At 38.9% G+C, this 23,662-nt stretch overlaps 5 protein-coding genes across 6 annotated transcripts; 4 read left to right on the forward strand and 1 right to left on the reverse strand.

The window, feature by feature from the left end:
- Nucleotides 1-861: 861 nt before the first annotated feature.
- Nucleotides 862-8,105, forward strand: LOC105703220 (rho GTPase-activating protein 26). Its single transcript, XM_012431454.1, has 20 exons — nucleotides 862-1,021; nucleotides 1,133-1,290; nucleotides 2,057-2,128; nucleotides 2,211-2,312; nucleotides 2,451-2,561; nucleotides 2,741-2,845; nucleotides 3,567-3,638; nucleotides 3,882-3,948; nucleotides 4,024-4,121; nucleotides 4,202-4,296; nucleotides 4,373-4,454; nucleotides 4,593-4,695; nucleotides 4,774-4,995; nucleotides 6,171-6,276; nucleotides 6,357-6,714; nucleotides 6,814-7,000; nucleotides 7,141-7,297; nucleotides 7,386-7,442; nucleotides 7,555-7,634; nucleotides 7,742-8,105. Exons 1-20 carry the CDS (start codon nucleotides 862-864, stop codon nucleotides 7,831-7,833), a joined length of 2,484 nt encoding a protein of 827 aa, XP_012286877.1. The 3' UTR covers nucleotides 7,834-8,105.
- A 268-nt stretch (nucleotides 8,106-8,373) lies between these two features.
- On the forward strand, nucleotides 8,374-13,124 carry LOC105703255 (RNA cytidine acetyltransferase). The gene is made up of 17 exons (XM_012431507.2): nucleotides 8,374-8,559; nucleotides 8,732-8,995; nucleotides 9,095-9,253; nucleotides 9,337-9,573; nucleotides 9,729-9,933; nucleotides 10,005-10,126; nucleotides 10,204-10,340; nucleotides 10,447-10,728; nucleotides 10,802-10,883; nucleotides 11,003-11,119; nucleotides 11,225-11,401; nucleotides 11,478-11,625; nucleotides 11,696-11,840; nucleotides 11,947-12,158; nucleotides 12,248-12,420; nucleotides 12,532-12,777; nucleotides 12,874-13,124. The coding sequence occupies exons 1-17, from the start codon at nucleotides 8,452-8,454 to the stop codon at nucleotides 13,108-13,110; spliced, it is 3,051 nt and encodes a 1,016-aa protein (XP_012286930.1). The 5' UTR covers nucleotides 8,374-8,451; the 3' UTR covers nucleotides 13,111-13,124.
- Nucleotides 13,125-13,225: 101 nt separating this feature from the next.
- LOC105703261 (nuclear fragile X mental retardation-interacting protein 1) lies at nucleotides 13,226-18,153 on the reverse strand. The gene is made up of 6 exons (XM_012431521.2): nucleotides 17,459-18,153; nucleotides 17,061-17,252; nucleotides 14,538-14,836; nucleotides 14,094-14,323; nucleotides 13,786-14,010; nucleotides 13,226-13,704 (listed from the first exon to the last, which is right to left on the reverse strand). The coding sequence occupies exons 1-6, from the start codon at nucleotides 17,945-17,947 to the stop codon at nucleotides 13,295-13,297; spliced, it is 1,845 nt and encodes a 614-aa protein (XP_012286944.1). The 5' UTR covers nucleotides 17,948-18,153; the 3' UTR covers nucleotides 13,226-13,294.
- Nucleotides 18,154-18,184: 31 nt separating this feature from the next.
- LOC105703265 (GPI transamidase component PIG-T) lies at nucleotides 18,185-21,491 on the forward strand. 2 transcript variants are annotated; one of them, XM_023431932.1, is made up of 11 exons: nucleotides 18,185-18,489; nucleotides 18,625-18,802; nucleotides 18,940-19,171; nucleotides 19,245-19,412; nucleotides 19,522-19,819; nucleotides 19,906-20,058; nucleotides 20,154-20,400; nucleotides 20,468-20,713; nucleotides 21,060-21,199; nucleotides 21,267-21,377; nucleotides 21,463-21,491. In XM_023431932.1, exons 1-9 carry the CDS (start codon nucleotides 18,306-18,308, stop codon nucleotides 21,106-21,108), a joined length of 1,755 nt encoding a protein of 584 aa, XP_023287700.1. In that variant the 5' UTR covers nucleotides 18,185-18,305; the 3' UTR covers nucleotides 21,109-21,199; nucleotides 21,267-21,377; nucleotides 21,463-21,491. The 2 variants fall into 2 exon arrangements, with proteins under 2 accessions (XP_023287700.1, XP_023287716.1); XM_023431948.1 differs by having other exon boundaries at nucleotides 21,274-21,377; nucleotides 21,463-21,477.
- On the forward strand, nucleotides 21,486-22,325 carry LOC105703269 (FGFR1 oncogene partner 2 homolog). Its single transcript, XM_023432670.1, has 3 exons — nucleotides 21,486-21,620; nucleotides 21,752-22,003; nucleotides 22,104-22,325. Exons 1-3 carry the CDS (start codon nucleotides 21,486-21,488, stop codon nucleotides 22,323-22,325), a joined length of 609 nt encoding a protein of 202 aa, XP_023288438.1.
- The last annotated feature ends 1,337 nt before the right edge of the window (nucleotides 22,326-23,662 follow it).

The following is a 23,662-nucleotide window of genomic DNA, read 5'->3' on the forward strand; positions in this document are numbered from 1 at the left end:
TTTAAATTCTCAATTCCTGTCGTAATTTACCGCGTTTAGAACAATCGCAGGTGGCTCTTATCGGTAAAACAGCGACAATCGATTATTATCGATTTCTCGATGCTTACGTCAAGTCCCGTCTTAAAGGTACGGCAGCACTTGTTCGAACCTACGACCCATTCTGCACCACACATCTCCTATCTTCCTTATCAAACACACCCACCTAATCGGAACGATCTTGCGCGGAACGGACTTGCACCCGTGCTATTTGCTGTTATTTAACGTCTTGTGATAATCGTGCGACAAGTGTCTCCAGCGTAAATCGATAATTATCGCTTCCACGTATTAACGTGTACCCCATCCCTCAAGGATCGAGTGCGCTATCCTCGAGGTCCTATTCCGTATGGATATCGAGATACCTAAAAAGTGAGTTCGCTCGCCTCACTCGATTCTTACGTGTGAGTGCTCTCGCGTGAGCGCACACACGCGCACGTCGTGCGAGCCTCCCGAGCGAAAGTCAAATTCGGAATGTCAAGTGGTGACGGCGTTCCCGAGTCTCGTGCAGTGCGCTTTGCCCTCTAGGTCGGGTCGGTCTAACCCGGTCTAACCTAATCTATTGAATTTGTTCGTGTTCTTTTGAAAACTCCGAGTGGCTAGGGCCGGAGGGAGGAGGTTATATTGACGGAAAGATCCGGAATCGTCCGGAATGTCACCGACGAGGCGGTCGATCGGCCGCGGCCCGCTCGGTTTCCCGTCTCGCGTCGTCGTCGCCCCACGGTTGGGTTGACGAGCACCGCGCATTGAACGACCTTGACGGACCAAGAGGTGCACCTAGACCCGCCTACGCACCTTCGACCGCAGCCCTTCGTTCCAGTCGACACCATGGGTGTCGGTCTCAAGCCGCTCGAGTTCACCGACTGCCTCACGGACAGCCCGTATTTCCGCGAGAATTTGCACTACCACGAGAGCGAGTTGGAGAAGACCAGCCAGCAGATCAAACGACTCATCAAGGAGGTTAAGGACCTGCTTCTGGCTGCCAAAAGTAAGTTGGCAGGGATCGTACGTACTCCAGGTGCTCCCACTTAGAGTACGGAGAGCTCCGATCAAATAAGACTTAAGATTTTGAATGACACTTAATGATTAATAATTTCAGACCTGTCCCGAGCTCAAAGGACGTTTTCAAAGACACTGCAGAACTTCAGCTTCGAATGCATCGGCGAAACGCAAACTGAAGATGAGACGCACATATCACAAAGTCTGAAGGAATTTGGTAAACTCATCGCGTCGATAGAGGACGAACGAGACCGCATGGTATGCAATCGTACTCTCTAAGTTCGACGTGAGTTTTAACAGAACGATTAAGCATGGAGTTTTACAACTGTGGTGTTACTCCCCGAGTTACGATGTAACCTTGTAGATAGCCTTCTCGTAGATATCGCCCTGTAGATAATTTGTTGGAGCAAGGGAGATGGTGGACAAGGTCGATAAAAATTGTGATTTCTTTAAGGATAGGCCAATTTCTGGATGTTTCTCTTGCTCCGGCAAATTACATGGCGTTTGGCATGGAGATGGTCAATGGGATTGTGGCACGAACCCCACACTGCTGTTTAGAGAATTCTATAATTGCAGGAAGTGTGTGAAAAAAAGAAGAAAGATGAGAATTAGTATAATTATGGAATAATCTCAATATTAAAAGCTGGTAGATAAAAGTGCACTCTTCAAATTCACACATCCAATCTGTAGAATTAGACTCTCTTGCAAACAGTGTGTCTGCAGTTTTAGAATTACCATCTTTCATCGTCACTGCTAAAGTCACATTCGTTTTACAATTCTTTTTTTTTTTTATAATGAGTCAGCTATCTCAAGTGTACCTTTTTGCATTCAACTTTATGGGGGCTCGTACATATTGACGGTGTTAAAACATTCCATTTTTCAAACGGGTCATTTGTCTTAGTTACTTTCATATTTTCTTATTGCTTTGAGTGGTGTTTCTCTCGTAGCCAACGAGTTTATACTTTAGAATTGTAAATATTGCATATATAAAAAAAGTACCTAATTGGTAAATTTATTTTGACAGTTGGAGCGTGCCTACGACCAAATAATACTGCCATTGGAGAACTTCCGAAAGGAGCACATCGGAGGTGTTAAGGTGAAGCAATGGAACCTTATCGTGGTATTCATTTACAACCATCAAATCGTTTTTTAATTGTGTGTTTTCTTGTATTTCATAGGAAGGAAAGAAGAGGTTTGAGAAACAGACAAATAAGTTCTGTCAAAGCCAAGAGCGTTATCTAAACCTCTCCACGAAGAAGCAGGACAATGTTCTTCAAGAGGTACAACTTTTACAGTATTAATAATTGCAAGAAATTATTCATAGTTTCTTTAAATAATAGATTGTCATTGAAACATTAAATTAAAAAAGATCTATTATAAATTAATGTTTACATTATTGTGTTTGCTTTTTGTAATAGGCTGATGCTACGTTGGATATGGCAGAACGACACTTCTGCCGAGCGAGCCTGGAATACGTTTTCTTGCTGCAAGCAGTTCAGGAGAGAAAGAAATTTGAATTTGTTGAAACGGTTAGTTGTGCATGGAAGTTATACGGTGATGTAAAAATGACATCTCGGGAGTCAAACAATTCGATACATTCAATTCAGAGAAAAGTTTCATGAACAATCGACTCCTGAGATGCCACTTTCACAAAGCCTCAATATCATTGTCAAGGAAATTTGTCATTCTGAAATCACTGTTGTTACAGCTTTTGGGATTCATGTTTGGCTGGCTAACCTTCTATCATCAGGGTCACGAGGTTGCGAAAGACTTCAAGCCGTACATGACAGAGTTGCAACTGAAGATACAGAAGGTAATCCGACATTTATAATAATCACCACCTAATAATTTATTGTATGGAGCAGAGCGTACAATGCCAGCTAAGAATGCAATTGCGACAAAATATTTTGTAGGACTAGATACATTGGCACAATATATTTGTCAGTCGAATCGTTCTGGCTGTCAACGAATAACTTCTTAAAATTGATTCCACAGTATCCCTTTTGTTGTTCAATTAATTGCACGGAGAATCCTTATTTTTTCCCGGCATGTAAAATATGATTAATAAAGTATGTTACCTCAGAGTATCCGCGATATGGAGGGAATAATAGTTATCACGTTTGTACAGCATGCCAATCGAGGTTATTAATCATCGTAACAACCAGAAGGATTATTTCCTGGGTAACTAAGGCAATCAAAAGTCATCGCTAGTGGTTTTCCCCTTGACAATCATTTCATAATGAATTTCCTCCTTTGTGTAACATTGTTGTCAACGTAGATTTTTTTGTTCATTTAATCCCGATCGAGATAAAGTTTTTTTTTTCACCAATGATTAATTTTAATTGATTAACTGAAGGTGTATTTGAACGAACCTCGTTGCTACCACAAGATGAAAATTAGTTAGCAATACTCTTAGGAATATTTTTGTGTAATAGCTTTGTAGACTGTTAAAATCATCTTAAGATTAATTGAAATTAATCGCATGTGCAGTGCATGCCTTACTAATAGTGATTTTCTCGTCTGTGTTCTTTTAGACTAGAGAGAACTTCCTCGCCACGCGAGATAAGACGGAATCGCTAATGAACAAAATGAAGGAAATAAAGAGGGTACGTTCTCCATTCAAAGATGACTTGTTGTTAAATAGTGCACAGTGTTTTAATGTGCTGGAGCCATTGCACAGATTTCAGCTGAAATATTGTGTAAAGAATTATTTATTTTGATGCCATCGTTCGGTTCTAATTCTCGCTAATAATAAGTTTAAGTTTGTTGCGATTAACTGGCCCTTAGTACAATGCTTTAATTTTTACGTGCGATTGATTAACTAATTAACTATTGTTTCCTGATTGCAGTCCGAAGTCGAGACTGGCTTGAGCAAGCTGAACTCTCGCGAAGGCTACTTATTTTTAATGGAGAAAAGTAAGACCTTTTTTAAGATACGGTCCTGAACCTATTTAGACAGTAAGGTTTTAACCTGTTAATATATTTTCTCAGAGGCCTTCGGAACAACGTGGACTAAGCAGTATTGCACATATCAAAAGGATAAGAAAGAATTCACCATGATACCTTATAATCAACTTACAGGGAAATTTGTAAGTCCATGAAATGTTTTACGTCGGTGAAGTAAATTGTAACACTGTGTTTGTTAATGTGGTTTCAACGTTTTTGTCAGAGCAACAAGGAGACACTTATCGTTGCATCTTGCGTACGTCGAATGTCAGAGACGATAGAGAAAAGGTTCTGTTTTGATATCACCGCTGTAGATAAGTAAGTCTAATTCATTAGAGGCTTATTTATTCATACATTATATACCGAATTTCCTGATGGCTCTTTATGCTTCTAGGCCTGGTATAATATATACTTTTCAAGCACTTTCTGAGCAAGACAGAAAGCTGTGGATGGATGCGATGGATGGCAAGGAACCGGTAAGAACAAATGATCCACCTTTAACCCTTTCGTCACCTGGAACAAGATATCTCGTGCTAAGTGACAAAAGGGTTGAAATTGTTAGCTGAATAAATATTCTCTTTATTAACATTTATTATATCGAAACAACAATCTAGACATACGCCCTGCAAGGACCACTAGTGAAGTCCGAAGAGAATGTACTCGATGAGGCAGGTTTCGCTTTTGTTTCGAAGTGCATCGCAGTTCTGGAAGACAGAGGTATGTTGGGTTTCGGAACTCCTATATAATTATGCCACAAGTTTTATTTATGGTGACAATTGTTTACTCGTTGCAAAGGCCTCGAGGAACAGGGTCTGTACAGAGTCGTTGGAGTGGCTTCAAAAGTTAACAAACTCCTTGCGATGGGGCTCGACAGGAGGAAACTGGAGAAATTGAATCTGGACGACAGGTTCGAGTGGGAGAGCAAAACTATCACTAGTGCTCTAAAGACATACCTCAGAACGTTATCGGAGCCACTGATGACATTCCAGTACTACGACAACTTCATATCAGCTGCGAGTGCGTATAGGTATTTTTTTGAATACATGGATACAGTTATGCCTGTATGTCGTTACATCTGTTCCATTAAACTGAAAGGTGTACAAAGGTAGTTATCAAGATCGGTGGAAAGGTTGAAAGCGAAACAGTGATCGAATGAGAAATTAAGTGAGAATGTGGAAGTTGAAAAGCATTAGGTTAAAAGAAATAAGCAAAGCAAGTGCAAGTTCCTCGATGAGCAAACAGATTATTAATGGAACGTTTTATGTGAAAAGTATATTACTTTGATGAGTCATTGAACTGCTGATGAGTGGAATTTTAGATTAGGTTAGATAGGCTGTCAACATGGACTATCTTTATCATATCTGCGATAATCTTATCATGAGTGGCAGTCAAATATAGGTCTTTTTACAAGATGCAAGAAACAGTACTAATTTTATACTTTTTTTTAGAGTACAATTTTAATTTTTATACATGTGCACCTTTTATGCATTTTATTGATCGATGTTATCAATTAATCTTCCTGTCATAACTGTAAATGATTTGTTAATTGGCTGCATAAAATATGTGCAGTTTACACGAAAAGTTTTTTTCCAGTATAAACGTGTTCGAAGTATTATTGCCTACGATTGGGGATACTTCCCACAGTTGACTCCGTGGACGCGAATCTTCGTTGCACTAAAAGGATAATGAAAAATGCAAAGCGGTTGAGAATTCAGGATTGTGGGGCTCGTATTTAGTCTTTTTACGTGCACGTGTAATTAGTAAGTGTACATTTCACCTGGACGGTCGCCGCTTCGTTTTGCGCTTCGGAGTAACTCTACGTGTCGTAACTATCTGGTGACCCATGTGAGGGATTTTAATGACTAAAACAACTGTAACGAAAGGCCAGATGTTAATCATATTTAACAGCGTTTTAGCATGTTCGCAGAATGTAAACTTATTTTACAAAACGTCAATGACATTAACCACGTGGCATGCATTATTATTTTATAACATTTGGAGGCTCGGAGGTGAAAATCTCTTTAGATTCAGTCAATTAACGTGCCTACAGAAATAACATTGTTACGGTGAAGTAACAGCCCTAAACCAAAATGCTGAGGAGAGACAAGATTATATTTTTATAAACCTCACTCGATGTAACCTGAAAATATTATAATATGTAATCGATGTACTTTTTTTTTTTTCTCTTACAGAACAAGAAACCAAAGAGATGCGAATAAACGATGTGCACTTACTCGTTTATCGGTTGCCCAAGCAAAACTTCAACATGCTCATTCTTCTTATCAATCACCTTCGCAAGTGAGTGCTCAGTTAATTAATACGGTCGGAAATGCTCTTTAGAAGTTAGTAAAAATACTCCTGCTAACTTGACTTTTCAGAGTCGCAGAGAAAAGTGATAAAAACTTAATGACTACTGGAAACCTGGCGGTTTGCTTCGGACCAACCCTTTTGCGACCGGTTGAAGAAACCGTCGCTTCTATAATGGACATTAAGTTCTATAATATCGTCGTAGAGATATTAATAGAAAATTGTGAGAGAATATCCAGGGGTCCTCCCCAGGAATTGCCACCTCAGGTGGTGCAACCTGCCATTCCTGCGACAAATTTGCAGCACACTGGTCTGGAGGAAAATCCAGTGACAGCGAGTGCGACAGCTACAACAGCTCCAACTGGAAATGGAAACGCCCTTCTAACGAGATACTCTGTTCACTCTGCCATTCCAACGTCGCACGCTCATGTAAATTGACAGTTTTTATCTTCCCCATCCTCAAACACTCGTCAAGTTTAGAGATTGTGGAACCAATATTGCTCATCCGTTAATATTTCTTCTGCGCAGTTCGTGACAAGGTCTTACTTTGATGGACCAATGTCTGTAGCCAATGCGAGCACCGATGAAAGGAAGAATGGTGACTACGAAGATTTTGACCATGCTTCGCATAGAATGCCAATGTACATCGACGGTCGAACTACAACTCGGATGAAGCTCACCGACACTAACTTCATGTACCATTCTACAGATAAAGGTAAAGCATTTGTTACTTGGAATATCAATCGTAACGTGCACTGTACTGCACTGCGTTAGAAAGTAAATAAGTGAATATATTTAATATAACCTACAAATCGCTGACACTTGCGTGAGAGTTAATTCTTGTTTTAATTCAAGTTTCAGGAAGTGGGCATACCAGTAGCTCTAGCGAATCAGTCGCTTCCGATTCACACCCATACACATCGGAAATACCAATCAAGCAGAAGCGTGGCTCTACAATTGGTTTGCACCATCCATCTGGATATATTCAGCAAGGCATCGGCTCTATATCAGGGTGAGTGCTATTTCTACCGAATAATAATTTAATTCATATTTATTCATACCGAATAATAATTTAATAAATATTGATTCATGCACTTCAGGGTGAATACCTCACCGAGCAGTGGTCGTTCGAGCCCGGGCCAAAATCCTGGCATTTGGTAAGTGTCGACTCAACTCGACGTGTTAACTCATGATTTATTTTAAATGTATATCTAAGCAGACAAAAATTAATTAATCCTCTTACTGTAATATATTACTTTGAATTTTTAGGAGAGTTCGCACACTGTATGCCTGCTTGGCGGAAAATGACGGAGAACTGTCATTCGAGCCAAATCAAATAATAACAAATGGTAAATGGAAACATATTTTTTATTGAAATATGAAATCCTTTGTTTTCTATTAGCTGATTTAATAATTATCACGTATTGAAATCTTTCCTTACATTCGTACTTTGCAGTAAAACCATCATTTGAGCCAGGATGGTTAGAGGGAACACTAAATGGAAAGACAGGACTGGTTCCAAAGAACTACGTCGAACAGTTACCTTAAAGGTGGGCATGGACAATCGACTGAATGGCTGGGGAAATAACCACCCGATTCCAAAAATCACACATTCCTCTTAGCGCTCCGTACTCCAAAAATATACCCGTATACATACGTATATATATATATTTATTTAAATAGTGATAGTACATCGTAAAGAAAAAATTCATAATCTTGTCTGCGCCAGCAATTTTTGCGGAACAATTTATATATAGTCAATATATATATACATATTTATTTATTATACAGGGAGAGGTAAATAAAATTATTACCTGAAATGTTTGCCTCGAAACGGCACTTTTCTCGCTATATCTTTTAATGGATTTTACTATTACTTTTGCTTACAATATGATCGCAGGGTAATTTTCGGTAGGTCTATGTATTATTTTTTTTCTAGGCAAGCATTTTATTATGCGCGACTGTTTAAATCTCCCTCTACCGTTGATGTTATAGTGCATCGCCACTAGATGGCAGTTAGCACGTTTACAAGTTCTATTTTATACCGGTTTTGTAACTACTAGTTTAGACGTCGTGTAAACACCGCTTTGCACTGGTGTTACTCGAGGTTAACCGGTATCAGCGGCTAAATAATAAATAATTAAAGAGGATTGTTTCATTTTAAAAATGGTTCGAAAGAAATTAGACAATCGCATTCGCGTTTTAATAGAGAATGGAGTTGCCGAGGGACATAGAACATTGTTCATTGTGATCGGAGATAAAGCAAGGGATCAGGTAAGGGCTCTAACCTATAAAAAGACAACATGTTTTTAATTATAATTTTATCGCAATGTATCGTAATTGTCATTCTATTTTACATACACGTTGAGATTTAAATTATATGTTAATCATTGATATTGTAATAGATTGCAAAATGTAATATCTTTATAATTTGATGTTTTTACAGGTTGTTTTACTTCATCATATGTTATCAAAATCAGTTGTTAAAGTACGGCCATCTGTGTTATGGTGTTATAAGAAAGAATTAGGTTTTAGCAGTCATCGCAAAAAGAAAATGAAGTCCCTACAGCGGAAGGTCAAATCGGGAAAGCTCAATGTGAACGAAGACGATCCATTCGAGCTCTTTGTTGTTTCCACAAACATTCGTTACTGTTACTACAACGAAACACATAAGATTTTGGGAAACACGTATGGGATGTGCGTTTTGCAGGTATTATACGTTACATATTCCCTTCTTAAAAAGTGTTGCATTTGTCTGAAAGGACTTTGAATATTTCATTTCTCAATCATTTATCAATCTTGGTTTTAGGACTTTGAGGCTCTGACTCCAAATCTGTTGGCACGTACAATTGAAACCGTCGAAGGCGGTGGCATCATTGTACTTCTTTTGCAGTCTGTCAGTTCCTTAAAACAGCTGTATACACTCACTATGGATGTTCATCAACGTTTTAGAACGGAAGCCCATCAGGTATTCTAATAATGTAGCGTTTATGTAGATAATTCAATCTGTCAACTGGATTGGAATCGACATTAATATGAGAATTATTTCAGAATGTAGTATGTCGTTTCAATGAGAGATTCCTATTATCCGTTGCTTCATGCAAACGCTGCTTAGTAGTGGACGATCAATTGAACGTTCTGCCCCTATCGTCGCATAACCTAAAGATTGAACCTGTGGGGAAGTCGGTATCATCAAATGATGAAACTAAATTAAACGAGCTGAAGGAGAGTCTACAAGACACACAGCCAATTTCTGCACTCATCGGATGCTGCAAGACGGTTGACCAGGTACAATTGCTGAAGTTTTATCATTCACACAGTGGGGCAAGAGCATGAAGTAGCGTAGACATAAATCTCCACTGTGTGTTTTAGTAACACTAGCGATTTATGCGACGGTTGTACTGTGAAATAAATTTACTAACACATGTTCAACTGTTCTGCAGGCAAAGGCGCTGCTTAAATTCATCGAAACAATTTCGGAGAAAACGCTGCGATCGACTGTGTCTCTAACTGCAGCAAGAGGTCGAGGGAAATCAGCAACGTTAGGTTTGGCTATTGCAGGAGCGGTGGCCTTTGGCTACTCAAATATTTACATTTCAAGCCCAAGCCCGGAGAATTTAAAGACACTGTTCGAATTTATTCTCAAAGGTAAATTCTATACACACCTTACTTTAAATAAACTTTTCTCTGTTCTCTGTATTGAGAAAATGTATTTCCAGGTTTCGATGTGTTGGAATATCAGGAACACATCGACTATGGTTTGGTGCAGTCGACAAACCCAGAGTTCAATAAAGCCACAGTTCGAATAAATATTTTTAGAGACCATCGGCAGACAATTCAGGTACGTTGCGATACTTTGCTAAACTTTGTCATGTCAGATGCCACTTTCATATCACCTCAAATTCTTTTACGTTACAGTATATTCATCCAACCGATGTGAATAAATTATCTCAAGCTGAACTATTGGTCATCGATGAAGCAGCTGCGATACCCTTGCCATATGTTAAAGCGATGCTGGGCCCCTATCTAGTCTTTCTTTCGTCGACCATCAATGGGTTTGTATAAGAATGTTATATTCTTAAAGTAATACGAAAGTGGCATCTGAGGAGTTAACCGTTTATTTAACATCTGTTAATTTAATCCATCCTAACTTCAATTTAGATACGAAGGGACTGGGCGTTCCCTGTCGTTGAAGTTGCTGCAAGAATTGAGAACTCAGACCGTTACTCCAAATAGTCATAAGAAAACGGAGAAAGAGAGTAACGAAGGACCTGTGGGTAGACAATTGCACGAATTAACCCTGGAAGAGTCGATTCGTTACAAGCCAGGAGACTCCGTTGAACAGTGGCTCACCGAGTTGCTTTGTTTAGATGCCACAATACATGCACCGATACTTTCAGGATGTCCACCGCCTGACACCTGTCAACTGTATTATATAAATAGGTTCGTAAATATTCTTTCCATGAATCTTCTGCATACTAACTCTTCTTTAATCTCTTTTTTTTTTTTTTTTCAGAGATACCCTGTTCTCGTATCACAAGGCTTCGGAGCTGTTCCTACAAAGGCTCGTAGCATTGTACGTAGCGTCGCATTACAAGGTAACGAGATTCCTGATCTTTTGCTTCAGCATCATTTTTTAAAATACATCATTAAACTTGTTTATACATTTTCTTGACCGATGAGAGAAAATTTAAATCTTGAGTGATGTCCATTTCAGAACAGTCCGAATGATCTACAAATGATGTCCGATGCTCCGGCACATCACTTGTTCTGCCTTTTGGGTCCAGTTAGTGCCGAAAGAAAATCGCTACCAGAGATATTAGTTGTGATACAAGTTAGTTGTTACATAATGATGTTCTATTGCTTATTAATTATTGCTAGCTTGTCTAACTTAAAAATTAAGTGTGCAAGAAATACTTTTGTAGTCTTATTAAAATAGGTCTGCTTGGAAGGAGAAATCAGTAAAAATAGTATCACAGATGGATTGGAAAGAGGACGCAGAGCTGCGGGAGATCTTGTACCTTGGACCATGGCGCAGCAATATCAAGACCAAGACTTCCCAGCACTGGCCGGAGCAAGAATAGTCAGAATTGCCACACATCCTGATTACTACGGAGTATGTTAAATACTATTAACAGTTAATATGTAATTTTCCTATTCTCTTTTTTTTTATTTATTCCCTTTTTAAATAGATGGGATATGGTTCTCGGGCCTTGGAACTCCTAAAGCAGTATTATGAAATGAAAATACCTAATATCGATGAGAAAGCAGAAACAGATATGGCGACAGGAATAGCAAAGGTCCATGACGAAGAGATTAACCTTTTGGAGGAGACCATTGGTACGATAAGTGGAAAGATTATTCTACGATGAACATCGTACAAAATTTCAAGATTTTAATAACGTTTCAGAGCCTCGATCGTCCCTTCCACCCTTGCTAATGAAACTAAGCGAAAGGCGACCAGAACGTTTGGACTATATCGGGGTGTCTTTTGGACTGACGGAGCAACTTTTGAAGTTTTGGAAGCGAGCTCGCTTTGTGATGGTTTATCTAAGGTACGTAATATCAGAAAAAGCAATCATTAATCTTATTGTTATTTTTTTCTCTTTTATCGGTTTAGTCAGGCAAAATCTTTGTTTAAAAATGTCCCCACAATTTCAGGCAAACGGTAAACGACATAACGGGGGAATATTCTTGCATAATGATATGCAAAATAAATGCTGACGTAGAGAATGACGCCGAATGGTTGAAGGCTTACTGGGAAGACTTTAGACGTAGATTTATATCGCTGCTCTCATATTCTTTTAACAAATTCTCCCCGTCTTTGGCTCTAAGCATTTTGTCAAATAAAGCTGTCTCAGGAAGTACTTCGGGTGAGTAATTTTTAATCTCGTAATTTAATCTTCGTTTTCAATGTACATGTTCGGTGCTTCTGTATCGATACTGTTGACATTCTTTGCAGTCCTGACGAAAGAGGTGTTGGATGTGTACTTTACGAAGTACGATTTAAAACGCCTGGAGATTTACAGCAATAACATGGCAGATTATCATTTAATCATGGATTTGCTGCCTACGTTGGCACGTTTGTACTTCTTGAACCTCATGGGTGACACGCACTTCTCACCTGTACAATGTGTAAGTCCTTTAAATTGTTAATTTCTGTATAATTCAGTAAATTGGCAACCCTGATGTCTGTGTAACTTTATTACTGTATGTAAAAGTTAACCTGAACGTTGATTTTTGCAGACAATCCTATTGGGACTCGGTCTTCAACACAAGACGATAAACCAGCTCTCGGAGAACTTGGGTCTACCTGCTTCGCAGCTTTTGGGCTTGTTCAATCGTGTGATTAGAAAAGCGATTAGTTACTTGAACGGAATTGCAGAAAACTTTGTGGAGAATACAATGATCAATGTTAAATCGAATACGGAGATGAAGGTCGACTCGGAGAGAGGAAGAGGCATGCACGAAGAATTGGAAGCTACGGCTAAGGTTAGTTTTATTCATAATTTTTTTCTGCGTGATATTTTAATACCTACGGAAACCTTCTTGTTTAATATAATATTGTTAAACGTATTTCTTATATAGGAACTGAAAGCCAAGCAGAAGAAGGAGCTCGAGAGGCTGAAGAACGAGAATCTAGAGCAATATGCAATTAAGGGTACCGAAGCTGAATGGGATAGTGTCCTTTCGGGGAAAAGCAACAAATCTTTAATCTCCGTGAAAAGCGGCGAGAAGAGGCCAACTACTGATGGTAATTCCTTGGATTTTGAAAAGAAAACGACAAAAGGTAAACGGAAAAAATTCCACTCTAAGGAACGCTGATTTGTACATTGAATTTTTATCGATGACAACGCACCGAATAAACAGACTATTTCACGTTTGTGAGAATCCTCACACGAGTTAGAAAAGTGCATACAAATAAGAAGATAGTCCTGCGTTGTTCTTTGCTACGTTTAATAATAATGGCATTATATTACATGGTGCTTCGATAGCTTCTTTTAGGGAGTCAGTCGAAGAAGTTATTGTCTGCAATGTATTTTATACACTGATAAATCTGATTCCTCTCGTGTTGTATCGAACGGGATAGCAAACTCCTCAGTAGATGGGAATAGTTGCCCTTTATGTTTCTCTTCTTCAAATTATGATCAGACTTATTTTCTAGGGTGTTCCGATCCAATTCTCTTCCCCTTTTCTTTCCATATGGCAAACGTTTCCCTGTCTTACCGCTCTCTTCATCAATCTTGTTATTAGAGGTTTTCTCAGGACTCGGTGATTTATTCTCTTTACACGTGTCAGTCTTGACACTTATTTCTTCTGGTTTTATCCTCTCGATGGGCTTCTCTTCTGGTTTCACCCTTTCGATGGACATCTCTTCTGGTTTCTCTCTCTCAATGGGTATCTCTTCTGGTTGATCCTCTAAAAAGAGAAAAGAAACCATGATGTAAATATTAACTTAATCGACACAGGAACAATTGGAAACTGCATAATGCACAATACCTTCCGAGTCACTTCCATAATCTGCCACCAAACTCGGTAGAAAGGAAATATTTTTGTTTTTACTAGCAACAGGTTCAACAGGTTTACTCGATTCTTCTTCCTCGTCAGAGATCATGTCCTTGTGTGTATCGTTTATACTATCCTCATTGCTTACAACTCTTGTTTCCTCCTCAACTGGTGGAGGACCTTCGCTTATATTGACTTCCTCAAGTTCAGCTAAACTAGCTAAAAATTGTATCCAGTATTAAATTAGAAAAAAAAAAAAAAGACAAGAAATAATTATAGCAAGGTAATTAAAATAGACGCACTAGTTCCTGCGAATTCTTGCAAACCCCTATAAAGTTGAACTGCTTCATTTGGTTCGTCACTCTGAATACTTTTCTCTGTCCTTGGATTACTTTTCTTCTTATTTTTATTAAAACCTTTTCTTAGCCTCTGTCGCTTCATCGAGCTGTTCCGTTCCACAACCTCCCCTCGCTGTACCTTCTCGGCTTGTGCACTCTTTGTTAATTCTATATTAGCTGTAGTGGGATATTTCCTAGAATTAACCAAAATGGAATAAAAAAAGAGTATGAAAAAGTTGAACATATCATTTACATCATTGAGCCGATTTAAATTATTATTCTAAATTTTTTTAAATGATTCGATTAAAATCACAATTTTTTTACAGCCAGGATATCACAGCGATTCTATTAAATCATAAAAGAATAACATGTATCAGTGATAAAGAACAATGATATGCAGAAGCTAACCTTTTTCTTTCGGCGATCCATTTTTCAATATCCTCCGGTGTATTCAAGTGCTTGATTTTATCGTAGAGTCCCGTACAATGTTGCATTGTTATATGCTTTTCCACTAATTTAGGGTGAGCAGAAAATGTGCAGCCATCGATTCCACAGATCTTGTGTGTTGATTTGTGCCGTTCCAATAAATTCTGTGTAGGAAAGTCTCGATCGCAGACCTCACAGTATAGAGGGGTTTCCTCTTCGGAGGCACTGTCCATGTCTTCCTCCGAGTAATACGTATTCTCGTCATCCTGATACTGGTTAGCCTGAAAACCAAAACTTATTTAACGATCTTAATCCTATAGTAAGAAAGATAATATTTCATTTCATATTTTCTGATGTTCTTGTTTATTTCATTTAATGGTATTCCAATTAAAGGTATCCATTTATTCTGTATTTTAAAGTTAGGGGTTGCTCGTGCGGATTCTTCGTGGGAAAGTGTCGATTACAGACGTCGAGGTAAAGAAACATCTTACCTCTGCTACGTCCTACTCCGAGTTGTACATTACCTCATCCGAGTCCGGATAAATAACAGTTTCTATTTATTTATCCTGGTTTTATAGTGAAATCTTGTTCTGTTCCGTCGTATAACCTATTAAAATAAAAAAACCTACCAACTGCGAGTTATAATTACAATTCAGTGATGTTTGTGTTGTCCGTTAAATCAAACTGAAAGGGAATAAAAAATCGGTGCATTTAAAAGGCTAAAAGGTACGTTGACATTTCACACGTTGCAACTCGTCAGGAAACAACGCGACTAGAATTTGTACAAATGTGATTTATTTTTACAATATAATACGTCTTAAATACAATTTTATTCACAATCGGGAGGATTTCTATGTTTCAGCACGTCCAATGGAATTGATATAAATTGGGAGATCAAGATACAAATTAGATACAAAAGCAAAGAGACAACGATAGAAAAAGATTAAGCTACAGAATTTTGGCTACCCCGTGCACGATTACAGAAATCAACGTGACTCGACATTACGCACTAAAGTTTCCTTAAAGCTTATTAAACGATCATGAAGTTAATGCAATTATTCGGAACGTAAGACATACTAAGCAGAAATGGGCAACTGTCGATATTTCCTGAAATCAAATGCACCGGCAGCCTACGACCAATTGCATGGCGAATACTTTTTGTCTCTGCTACGAGGCAGGCAATACTAATCAAGCATCCACTAATTAATAAGGTACTTATCGAGTCAACAAATTCACAGGTAAACACGTGATCAACACAATTTTACAAATACAGAGAATAGATCATTCTGTACGTATACTTTCACTTCGCTGAAGTGTCATCGAGTACAATTCAGAATGTGCAGAGACAGAGGTCAGGTAATTACCGTTTTTGTCGTTTTTGTTACCGTAGCCTCTCTAAACAATTTTCAACCCTTCGCAACTAAAAGTGCGTTTGACATTTCCAGCATTCGAGAGCGGTCCATCTCTGATATGAAAAATCAAGGGGTGAGTAATTTCTAGCTTTCGATTACTGTACACTGACCAAGAGCAATTGGACTAGTCTATTGATATATTCAATAGACAGCAAGTTCTTCCTTGTGTAATAATGTACAAACAGTGATATCTAAAGTCGAAGACCCTTGCTCCATGGAACAATTTGTTTAACAAGACGTGTCTGGCAAAGAGATTGTTTTTCCGTTACTCGAATCGATATTGCTCAAGTCGCATGCAACCGCTTACATCTTACTAAATGCTTAATGAGAAATTATGTTCACAAAGGTTAATTGAGATTGAGAAAAAGTAGAAAAAATGACTCATCGATCTCTTTAAAAAGAGAATAAATCCGAGGTCGAGTTAGAGTTGGAAATAGTTTTTGAAACCTTTTCTCTTTTTGAATGGTTAGAATCTCGAAGGAGGAGTAGCCTGAAGCTTAAGACTGTGCCTGTTCGCTGGAAGGCTGCGTCTCCTCTTTTTGCTCCGTTTGCTCCCCTTGCCTTGTTTGCTCAGATTGTTCGGTATTCTCGGTACTCTCAGTATTCTCAGTATTCTCAGTTTGTTCGGGTTTCTCAGTTTGCTCTGTTATCTCGGCAGAGTTCTCAGTGTTTTGAACACCCTGGGACTCGACTGTACTCTTATCACCCGTCTTTTGACCAGCCTGCAACCAAAGCGATCCAACCGTGTCATTCGTTTGCACTAAATCACTCGTGAGCTTGACGTCGAATTCTCACCCTGACTAGCAATGCATTTAAAATAAACTTTCTAACATTTACTGATGTGAGCAATGCTTCGCCAGAACTTTCTTAGAAGTTAAGATGAACGTATCAAGTGAAAAAGTTCGTCGATTTTAAATCTCACTCGTTTACCTACCTGTACACCCAGTGGTACGTTTCATAAAACTGTACGAGACTCTTTACCGTAAATTAAGACATGATTCTTGTTTACGATCAAGTGGAAGTAAACGTTCGAAAAATTATGCCATCGCTAATGGCATTTTGTTAAGCCAAACTAGAAAGAAGATGTACATACCTGTTCAGGGTGTTTTGCGAGATACTCATTCTTTGCATCCCTTATCATCCTCGTCACTTTATTGCGCAAATCTTTGAATTCCTCCCACTCTTTAGCATCCTTGTTCTTTTTGGCCTTGGCATAGAGTTTATTCTTCTTCTGGATCTCATTTCGTATCTCATCGGTCATCCAGGGCTTCTTCAGTTCCAGGTCCTGTGGGTCATAATGGTCGATTAGAAAGTTAAGGTAAAGAAGAACAACATAAATATAAATGTTGATACCATAATGCATAGTTTCAAATAGTCTATCGGTTAGACGGTATATCAGAATTCCTTTTTAGTAACATCGATTAAATCTCTCCACGTCTTGCGCATTGCATTAAATCAACAATTTGAATCTAGTCTATATCTTTTGATCACCTTGAGCTTGTTCACGATCGCTGCCTTGTTGGCATTCTTGGCTTTGGGACTAGCATTGGCCGGAGGGAACCTTGGCCTCGCCCTGGGGAGATTATGCGGGGGAACGACCATGGCCCTCATGCCAGGCCTGATCGGCCTGACGAGCACTCCCCGTGGGCCCATCGGCCTGACGTCCATCATCGGTGGAACCAGTGGAGGGATGCCACGGCTTCTGGCCCTGAACGGAGGAGGTGGACCTCCAGGCCTCGGAGGGCCACCAGACCACGGAGGGCCACCAGGCCTCGGAGGGCCACCAGACCACGAAGGGCCACCAGGCCTCGGGGGAGACATTCTCATGCTTGGTGGGCCGAACGTCACCGCGACGTGTGGCGGCATTCTCGGGTGTATTCCTGGAGGCGGGGGTCTCGCGCCAAATCGTGGATATGGGAGTCGCATGGCCCCCATGGGCATCCCCGAGCCCAAAACCGGACCCTTGTTCAGTGGGCTCATCACTTACGTCCTCTTCGGAGTTTTAATTCTCGTAGCGTTCTGTTCTTCGGCCTCGAGCGGTTTCTCTTTCTACTTTCCTTACGTCTCCTCTTTAAGGACTCGCAGATTCTCCGAGGAAAACTTTAACATCGAATAAACAGCGTCGGTACCGCGCGAATCTCCGCACCCGTTTGCATTTATATCGGCCAGCACGCCGTGGACGTTTTCGGCGGGCTTAAATCAGGTTAAATCGAGACGGAAGAAACGAGAGCAACGAAATAAATAGGTTAGGTCTACATCGCACTCTTAAATCCGGGATTTATTGAGTCCGGACCCAGTGCGCTGGGCTGCGTCCCTTTAATCGAATTTGAGGTTAGCCATGTTTTCATTACTCCGATGGCCTTTAATTCTCGGAATAATATTGTTTAATGTTGCGCAAAGTAATGCCAAAGAAAAAGATTCGTTTTACGAGGAGCTCTTTTTAAAGCCATTAACTAGCGGACACCTTTATGCGTATTTTCAATTCACGACTTTGTGGGATACAGAATCCTCATTGCATACACGTAAGTAGGCGAATAGTAATTAAATTACGATAAAGAAAGTATTGAGTAGCTTGACATGAAGCAGTATTGTTCATTGTTTGTACATGCCATTATTTTAATATAATATTCAGTGGACTTGAATTATTTCGCTTGCAGTTCGGCACACACACTTATTTCCTCGAGCGCTGGGTGAAATTATTGGACGTCACGATGTGGATGAAATGCATGTTACATTGACCGAAGGATTGTGGAATTATGAAAAGTGGGGGTATCCTCATTATGATGCAGGTACAGGAGCAGAAGTATTTGCTTGGTTTAATAAAAACGTTACAAAGTAAGTGAGGTTATCGTACCATGTAAAGTTAAACAATTTCAAAAGTCAATGATAAAAAAAATTATTTCCCTAGAGAGTCTTTCAGATATATAAAATATTTGATTTTTAAAAAGGTTTCTTTTTTATTTCTTTTGTAGTGTCGACGATTCATGGAAATCATTCACAAACGCATTGGCCGGATTGATCTGTGCATCACTGAATTTTGTTGGCCCTTCAAACAGTATATCACCAGTGCTTACTTTTAGCCCAACTGGTGCCCTTAAGGATACAGTAAACTTTTCACACTTTCGATACTCTTCCCTACCTCGAGAAATAGTGTGCACAGAAAATTTAACTCCATTTAAAAAATTACTGCCGTGTGATGCAAAGGTAACATTAAGATATAGAAATCTAAATGATACGGTACAGCTTCCACCTTTATCCTAACTTGGTTGTGTTTTAGAAAGGTTTGGCAACTCTATTGAATTCTGTGCACATTCACAATACTCATTATCACTCTTTGGGGATTCACTTCCGATCAGTGTGTCAAAATTCCGGCTGTACTCGTACATCCCTAGAGCTACGTCAAACTATCTCTCTTGTATACGATGCAATGTCAGATACTGCACAGGTAATATTTAAAAATTTTTTTTCTGAATTAAAAGGTTAAACAATGAGACTGAATAAATTTCTACTTGTCATTGGATGTAATAATCTATTCTTTTTCTTACACTTCTCAGGATTGGTCGGTCAGGAGACTTTTCGGTATGGGAATAAAGGGAGCATGCCCACTCGCCAGTTCTAGTAAAGTTTACGTAGATGTAACAACAAATGGGACCAGTTACACTTATTCATTGAGTCCCCCATCAAATACAACGATAATTAGCTTAAGAGGGGGACAGCGGAATGAAATAGTAGTTTACGATGTCAATTTCCATTCCAGAAGAGGAATGTTTAGTGTCGCTCTTTCATCCAATACACCAAGAGAGAGCCTTATAAACATCCCTACGATCCTGTTCGTTAACAGATACTTGAATGGTAAGTAATAGTCACATACTTTGCATTCTATTCATCGATCATTCAAAATTACAAATAGTTAAATTTTTGTGAATTTCTTTTCCGAGGTTATGGACAAGAAAAAGGAAGTATCATCACAAGTCTACATAATAATCACTGGCAGCCTTTACATGTTGTTATCCTGCAAAACATCCCATGGTATTTATCGGTGTACATGCATACCATGAAAATAACATGCAATGGAAAAACATTTTCGCCATGTAAGTTCAGTATTGGTTGATTCCATGTTGATTAATTGAATAGAATATCTTGGAAAGATGACTGAATATGACAATTAATTTGTTTTTCCTACTAGTGGTTCAGAAATATGTGCCTGGAAGGCAAAGAATGCGGCCACATCAGCTTGAATTGATAGTTTCACTTCCTCCGCATTCGATAACAAAGATTTCCATAGATCTCGAATATTCCTTCCTTAAATGGCAAGAATATCCACCAGACGCCAACCATGGTTTTTACATGGGGCCTGCGATAATAACAGCACTGCTGCCGATTGCAAGAAATTACACCGCCTTACCTTTAGACGGAAGCACCATTACGTCATGGTAAATGATTTTTCATTAGCTTGTGATGAAACTATTTAAAAGTGATTTAATAATTTCCTCGTCGCAGCTTCAATGCATCTCGTGATGGCTACTTGGTGCAACTTCGTACCGAATCACTACTGATCAGTCTACCGACTCCTGATTTTAGTATGCCATATAATGTGATTTGTTTGGCCTGCACAGCCGTTGCTTTAGCCTTTGGGCCATTGCACAACATTTCTACAAAGAGATTACTTCTGAGACGTGTTAAAGGCGACTGGAAGAAAAAGATCATCTCCGTAGTTAAGAGTTGTCTTACGAGGAAAAGTGAAAAGTAAGAGCACAACGAATAATGTATTACTAAGTTTTCTATTTATACGTACGTCGTACAAACATGTGTAAATAAGGATTTGAAGTAAATCGTGCAGTAATTAATGGTAACGTTTTGTAATAAAAGTATTTAATAGCGAGATGAAAGGAAATTTAAAGTAATTGTGATCTTCTTTGCATTTACTTTGTAAGACTTAAGGTTACATGAAAGCCGCTGAAAAATTAAATCGGCGTTAATAAAATAAAATTTATTTATACATTTTTAGTGGTAATGCTATTTTGGATAATTTAAACATTCGTATTTAAATTTGTATAAATGTCGTGCACATAATGTATACTTTTCCCTTCAGATGGCGCACGAGAGACGAAGGAAAATGGCGGCCATGTCTACTTTCTTGAAGTTTGGTAAATGTCACAAATCCGATGATACTGTATTTACAAATTTGGCTTTAAGTTGAAGATGAGACGAGTGGGATCTGTTAATTAATAAGTAACTCTGCTTTTTATTTCCGGTAAGAAACGCTTATTTCAAGGCTCTAAACAGATCGTGACACCAGTTTTCAGATTCCAAAGGTATAAACCAGTATAGACACTTGTTTGCAGCACTGATCCGTCCCGCTTCAGGGATTTTCGAAAAGTAACCTAAAAATTCATTAAATACATCTACTGTAAGTATTACATTACTGTTTTTAAGTGTAAGTACCAAGATACTGTTGTCGAGTATTAACAATTCCACGAGGACATTATTCTTAGGTGGACAATACGCCAGCTCCCAGATGTCACTGACATTCCAGCAGATAATTCTTGATGCGAAAAAGCTGGTAGGTCGAATATCGGACCAAGAAAGCACTGCAGATAATTTAATCACGGAGATACAGTCAGTGTACAGTAAGATCGAGAATATGAGACAAGTAAGTAAAGCGTTTCTATATGATGCAGATTATTAAGTATAGTAAATAATTATCAATGATGAATTAATGTACTCATCTTTAGCTTATACTTTGCTTCGATTTATTAATGGATATCCACTGCTCGATTTCAGTATCAAGACCAAATAGAAATATTGAATACCGAGGCTAAGCAAAGACCGCACTCGCATTTAATTGCTGAAATACAGCAGGAAAATCGACACCTGCGGGAAATACAGCTCGAAAATAAGATGTTAAAGAATGTATTGACGGACCATCAGAACGTTTTACAGTTGGTCATGACGAAATATAGACAACAGGCTTCTTTCTCCATTCGAAATTGTAAAACAGACTTTGCGGCGTTACAAGCCTCTAAATATACAGACGTAAGACTTATGGCAGGGCATAAGCGAATCGTTAAATAGTTAATAAAATCTTTAGAAGATGGTACGAACACTTCAACATATTCTTATTCTTTTAATGCAGATTATCGCTAGACAAGCTGAAAAAATCGACGAAATGGCAGCGGTAATGAAAGCTGCCGCAGCGATGGACGAGGAGTCCGAGTTAAAAGAGAAGGAAGAATTGTCCCGTTTAAGGGAAGAGAACAACGTTTTGAGAGAAATCATTAACGTCGCTAATAAGTATGGCTCTCTGAATATGGACCCACCCAGGGAAAGTAAAACGGTCCAGACTGATTTGGAATAAGGTTAACCTACAAATTCATTAAATACCTGATCTATAGTATTTATTAATCTAAGCTTTGTATGAAATATTAAACTAATAACAAACCTAAAACGTTAATAAAAAAGAAGTAATTTCCATAGTACATTTAAGTGGACCATCGTGAGTCGTCTTAATAATATAAATTTAACAATGTGCCAGCGTTCCCTTTTTTATCGACTGTAGTCATTGCAGTCTCGTATATTTATGTATAACACACCTACAATACTGCAAATAAAAAAAAGCAGAACAAGCATTACTCATAATTACGCTTGAATGAATTAGTGGATAATTGCTTGGTAGCATAGAAATATATTTATGTAAAATTCAACCAGACTTTTGTAATCAGAACTTTCTAGTGACGTTAATAAGAGTTTTGCGTTAACGTCAACTGCAGAAATCATAACCAGATGCTTGTAGTAATATTAACGATAACATTTTTTCTTTTTTTTTTAGTGTGGACACCCATTACGAAATCCTCGAAAATGGCAGGAAACCTCGGATTTTCGAAACGACTCTCGGTTCGCTTAAATCAGCGTTGCCACAGCTCGACGAAAGCAAATGTCCTTGGCTCGTTAAAACTCGAAAACGAAAGGGCCGAAATCTATTTTTAAATCGTTCTTTAGCCCCTAGACCAACGCAGAGGCGTTTCCAAAATTTCGCAAACTTCATCCCGACATTAATTCCAGTCTAAGGGTTTTGCACATCAAAATGATTTATGCAAAAGACATTATCCCTGGTTAAATCGTTTAAACAGGGAAATCATTTACGTAAAAGAAATTCATTAGCTCATTTTTAGGTATTGACATTTCCTGAAGGCAGTCTAACTCATTTTTTTATGTAATATCCTTGGGAATTATTTTTTTTTTTTTAATTGTGCGGACGGATGGGCGAACGGTGAGAATGCAAACGCGTTAGGGAAGGCCCGAAATTCTACGTGGGACATTATCTTGGGCCCAAGAACCGGAGAAACCGAATGTTTACCCATCGCTAAGCCCGATAGTGCCGTTTCACGATTATAAATATCTTCCCCATGTTTTTCCTATCTTTCCTCCGAGGAAGATGGCACGTATGCGGCCTGCCACTCCACCGGAGAAATGATATTCGATTGTACCGAGGTAGACCTAAAATTCCGTCCCGTAGATTGCGTCTTCGCGGAAAAACCGGTATTTTTCTGTAAACCCGGGACACCTCTCCTTTGTCACAGGATGCACCTATTCAGGGTCCTTTTTCCCAGCATCCCCAGGAACAGGTGCGATTCTCAAAGGGATGAGGAGAGAACCGTTGCTCGGAAACACCTGTTCCTAGAACGCATTTCCCAA

Source organism: Orussus abietinus, unplaced genomic scaffold (assembly GCF_000612105.2).
Source record: "Orussus abietinus isolate OABI.00-Male unplaced genomic scaffold, Oabi_2.0 scaffold50, whole genome shotgun sequence".
NCBI classification, from domain to species: domain Eukaryota; kingdom Metazoa; phylum Arthropoda; class Insecta; order Hymenoptera; family Orussidae; genus Orussus; species Orussus abietinus.

What these genes read in the sequence shown, in the direction of transcription:
- LOC105703220 (XM_012431454.1), top strand. Translation starts at nt 862, where the DNA reads ATGGGTGTCGGTCTCAAGCCGCTCGAGTTCACCGACTGCCTCACGGAC. An exon ending in GTACCATTCTACAGATAAAG is followed by an intron (nt 7,001 to 7,140) that starts GTAAAGCATTTG and finishes TTTTAATTCAAG; the next exon opens with TTTCAGGAAGTGGGCATACC. An exon ending in AAATCAAATAATAACAAATG is followed by an intron (nt 7,635 to 7,741) that starts GTAAATGGAAAC and finishes CGTACTTTGCAG; the next exon opens with TAAAACCATCATTTGAGCCA.
- LOC105703255 (XM_012431507.2), top strand. Translation starts at nt 8,452, where the DNA reads ATGGTTCGAAAGAAATTAGACAATCGCATTCGCGTTTTAATAGAGAAT. An exon ending in GAGATAAAGCAAGGGATCAG is followed by an intron (nt 8,560 to 8,731) that starts GTAAGGGCTCTA and finishes ATGTTTTTACAG; the next exon opens with GTTGTTTTACTTCATCATAT. An exon ending in AATTGGAAGCTACGGCTAAG is followed by an intron (nt 12,778 to 12,873) that starts GTTAGTTTTATT and finishes TTTCTTATATAG; the next exon opens with GAACTGAAAGCCAAGCAGAA.
- LOC105703261 (XM_012431521.2), bottom strand. Translation starts at nt 17,947, where the DNA reads ATGAGCCCACTGAACAAGGGTCCGGTTTTGGGCTCGGGGATGCCCATG. An exon ending in TCGCAAAACACCCTGAACAG is followed by an intron (nt 14,837 to 17,060) that starts GTATGTACATCT and finishes TTTGGTTTTCAG; the next exon opens with GCTAACCAGTATCAGGATGA. An exon ending in TTATGGAAGTGACTCGGAAG is followed by an intron (nt 13,705 to 13,785) that starts GTATTGTGCATT and finishes TTCTCTTTTTAG; the next exon opens with AGGATCAACCAGAAGAGATA.
- LOC105703265 (XM_023431932.1), top strand. Translation starts at nt 18,306, where the DNA reads ATGTTTTCATTACTCCGATGGCCTTTAATTCTCGGAATAATATTGTTT. An exon ending in AGAATCCTCATTGCATACAC is followed by an intron (nt 18,490 to 18,624) that starts GTAAGTAGGCGA and finishes TTTCGCTTGCAG; the next exon opens with TTCGGCACACACACTTATTT. An exon ending in TTTAATAAAAACGTTACAAA is followed by an intron (nt 18,803 to 18,939) that starts GTAAGTGAGGTT and finishes TTTCTTTTGTAG; the next exon opens with TGTCGACGATTCATGGAAAT.
- LOC105703269 (XM_023432670.1), top strand. Translation starts at nt 21,486, where the DNA reads ATGTCACTGACATTCCAGCAGATAATTCTTGATGCGAAAAAGCTGGTA. An exon ending in AGATCGAGAATATGAGACAA is followed by an intron (nt 21,621 to 21,751) that starts GTAAGTAAAGCG and finishes GCTCGATTTCAG; the next exon opens with TATCAAGACCAAATAGAAAT. An exon ending in AAGCCTCTAAATATACAGAC is followed by an intron (nt 22,004 to 22,103) that starts GTAAGACTTATG and finishes CTTTTAATGCAG; the next exon opens with ATTATCGCTAGACAAGCTGA.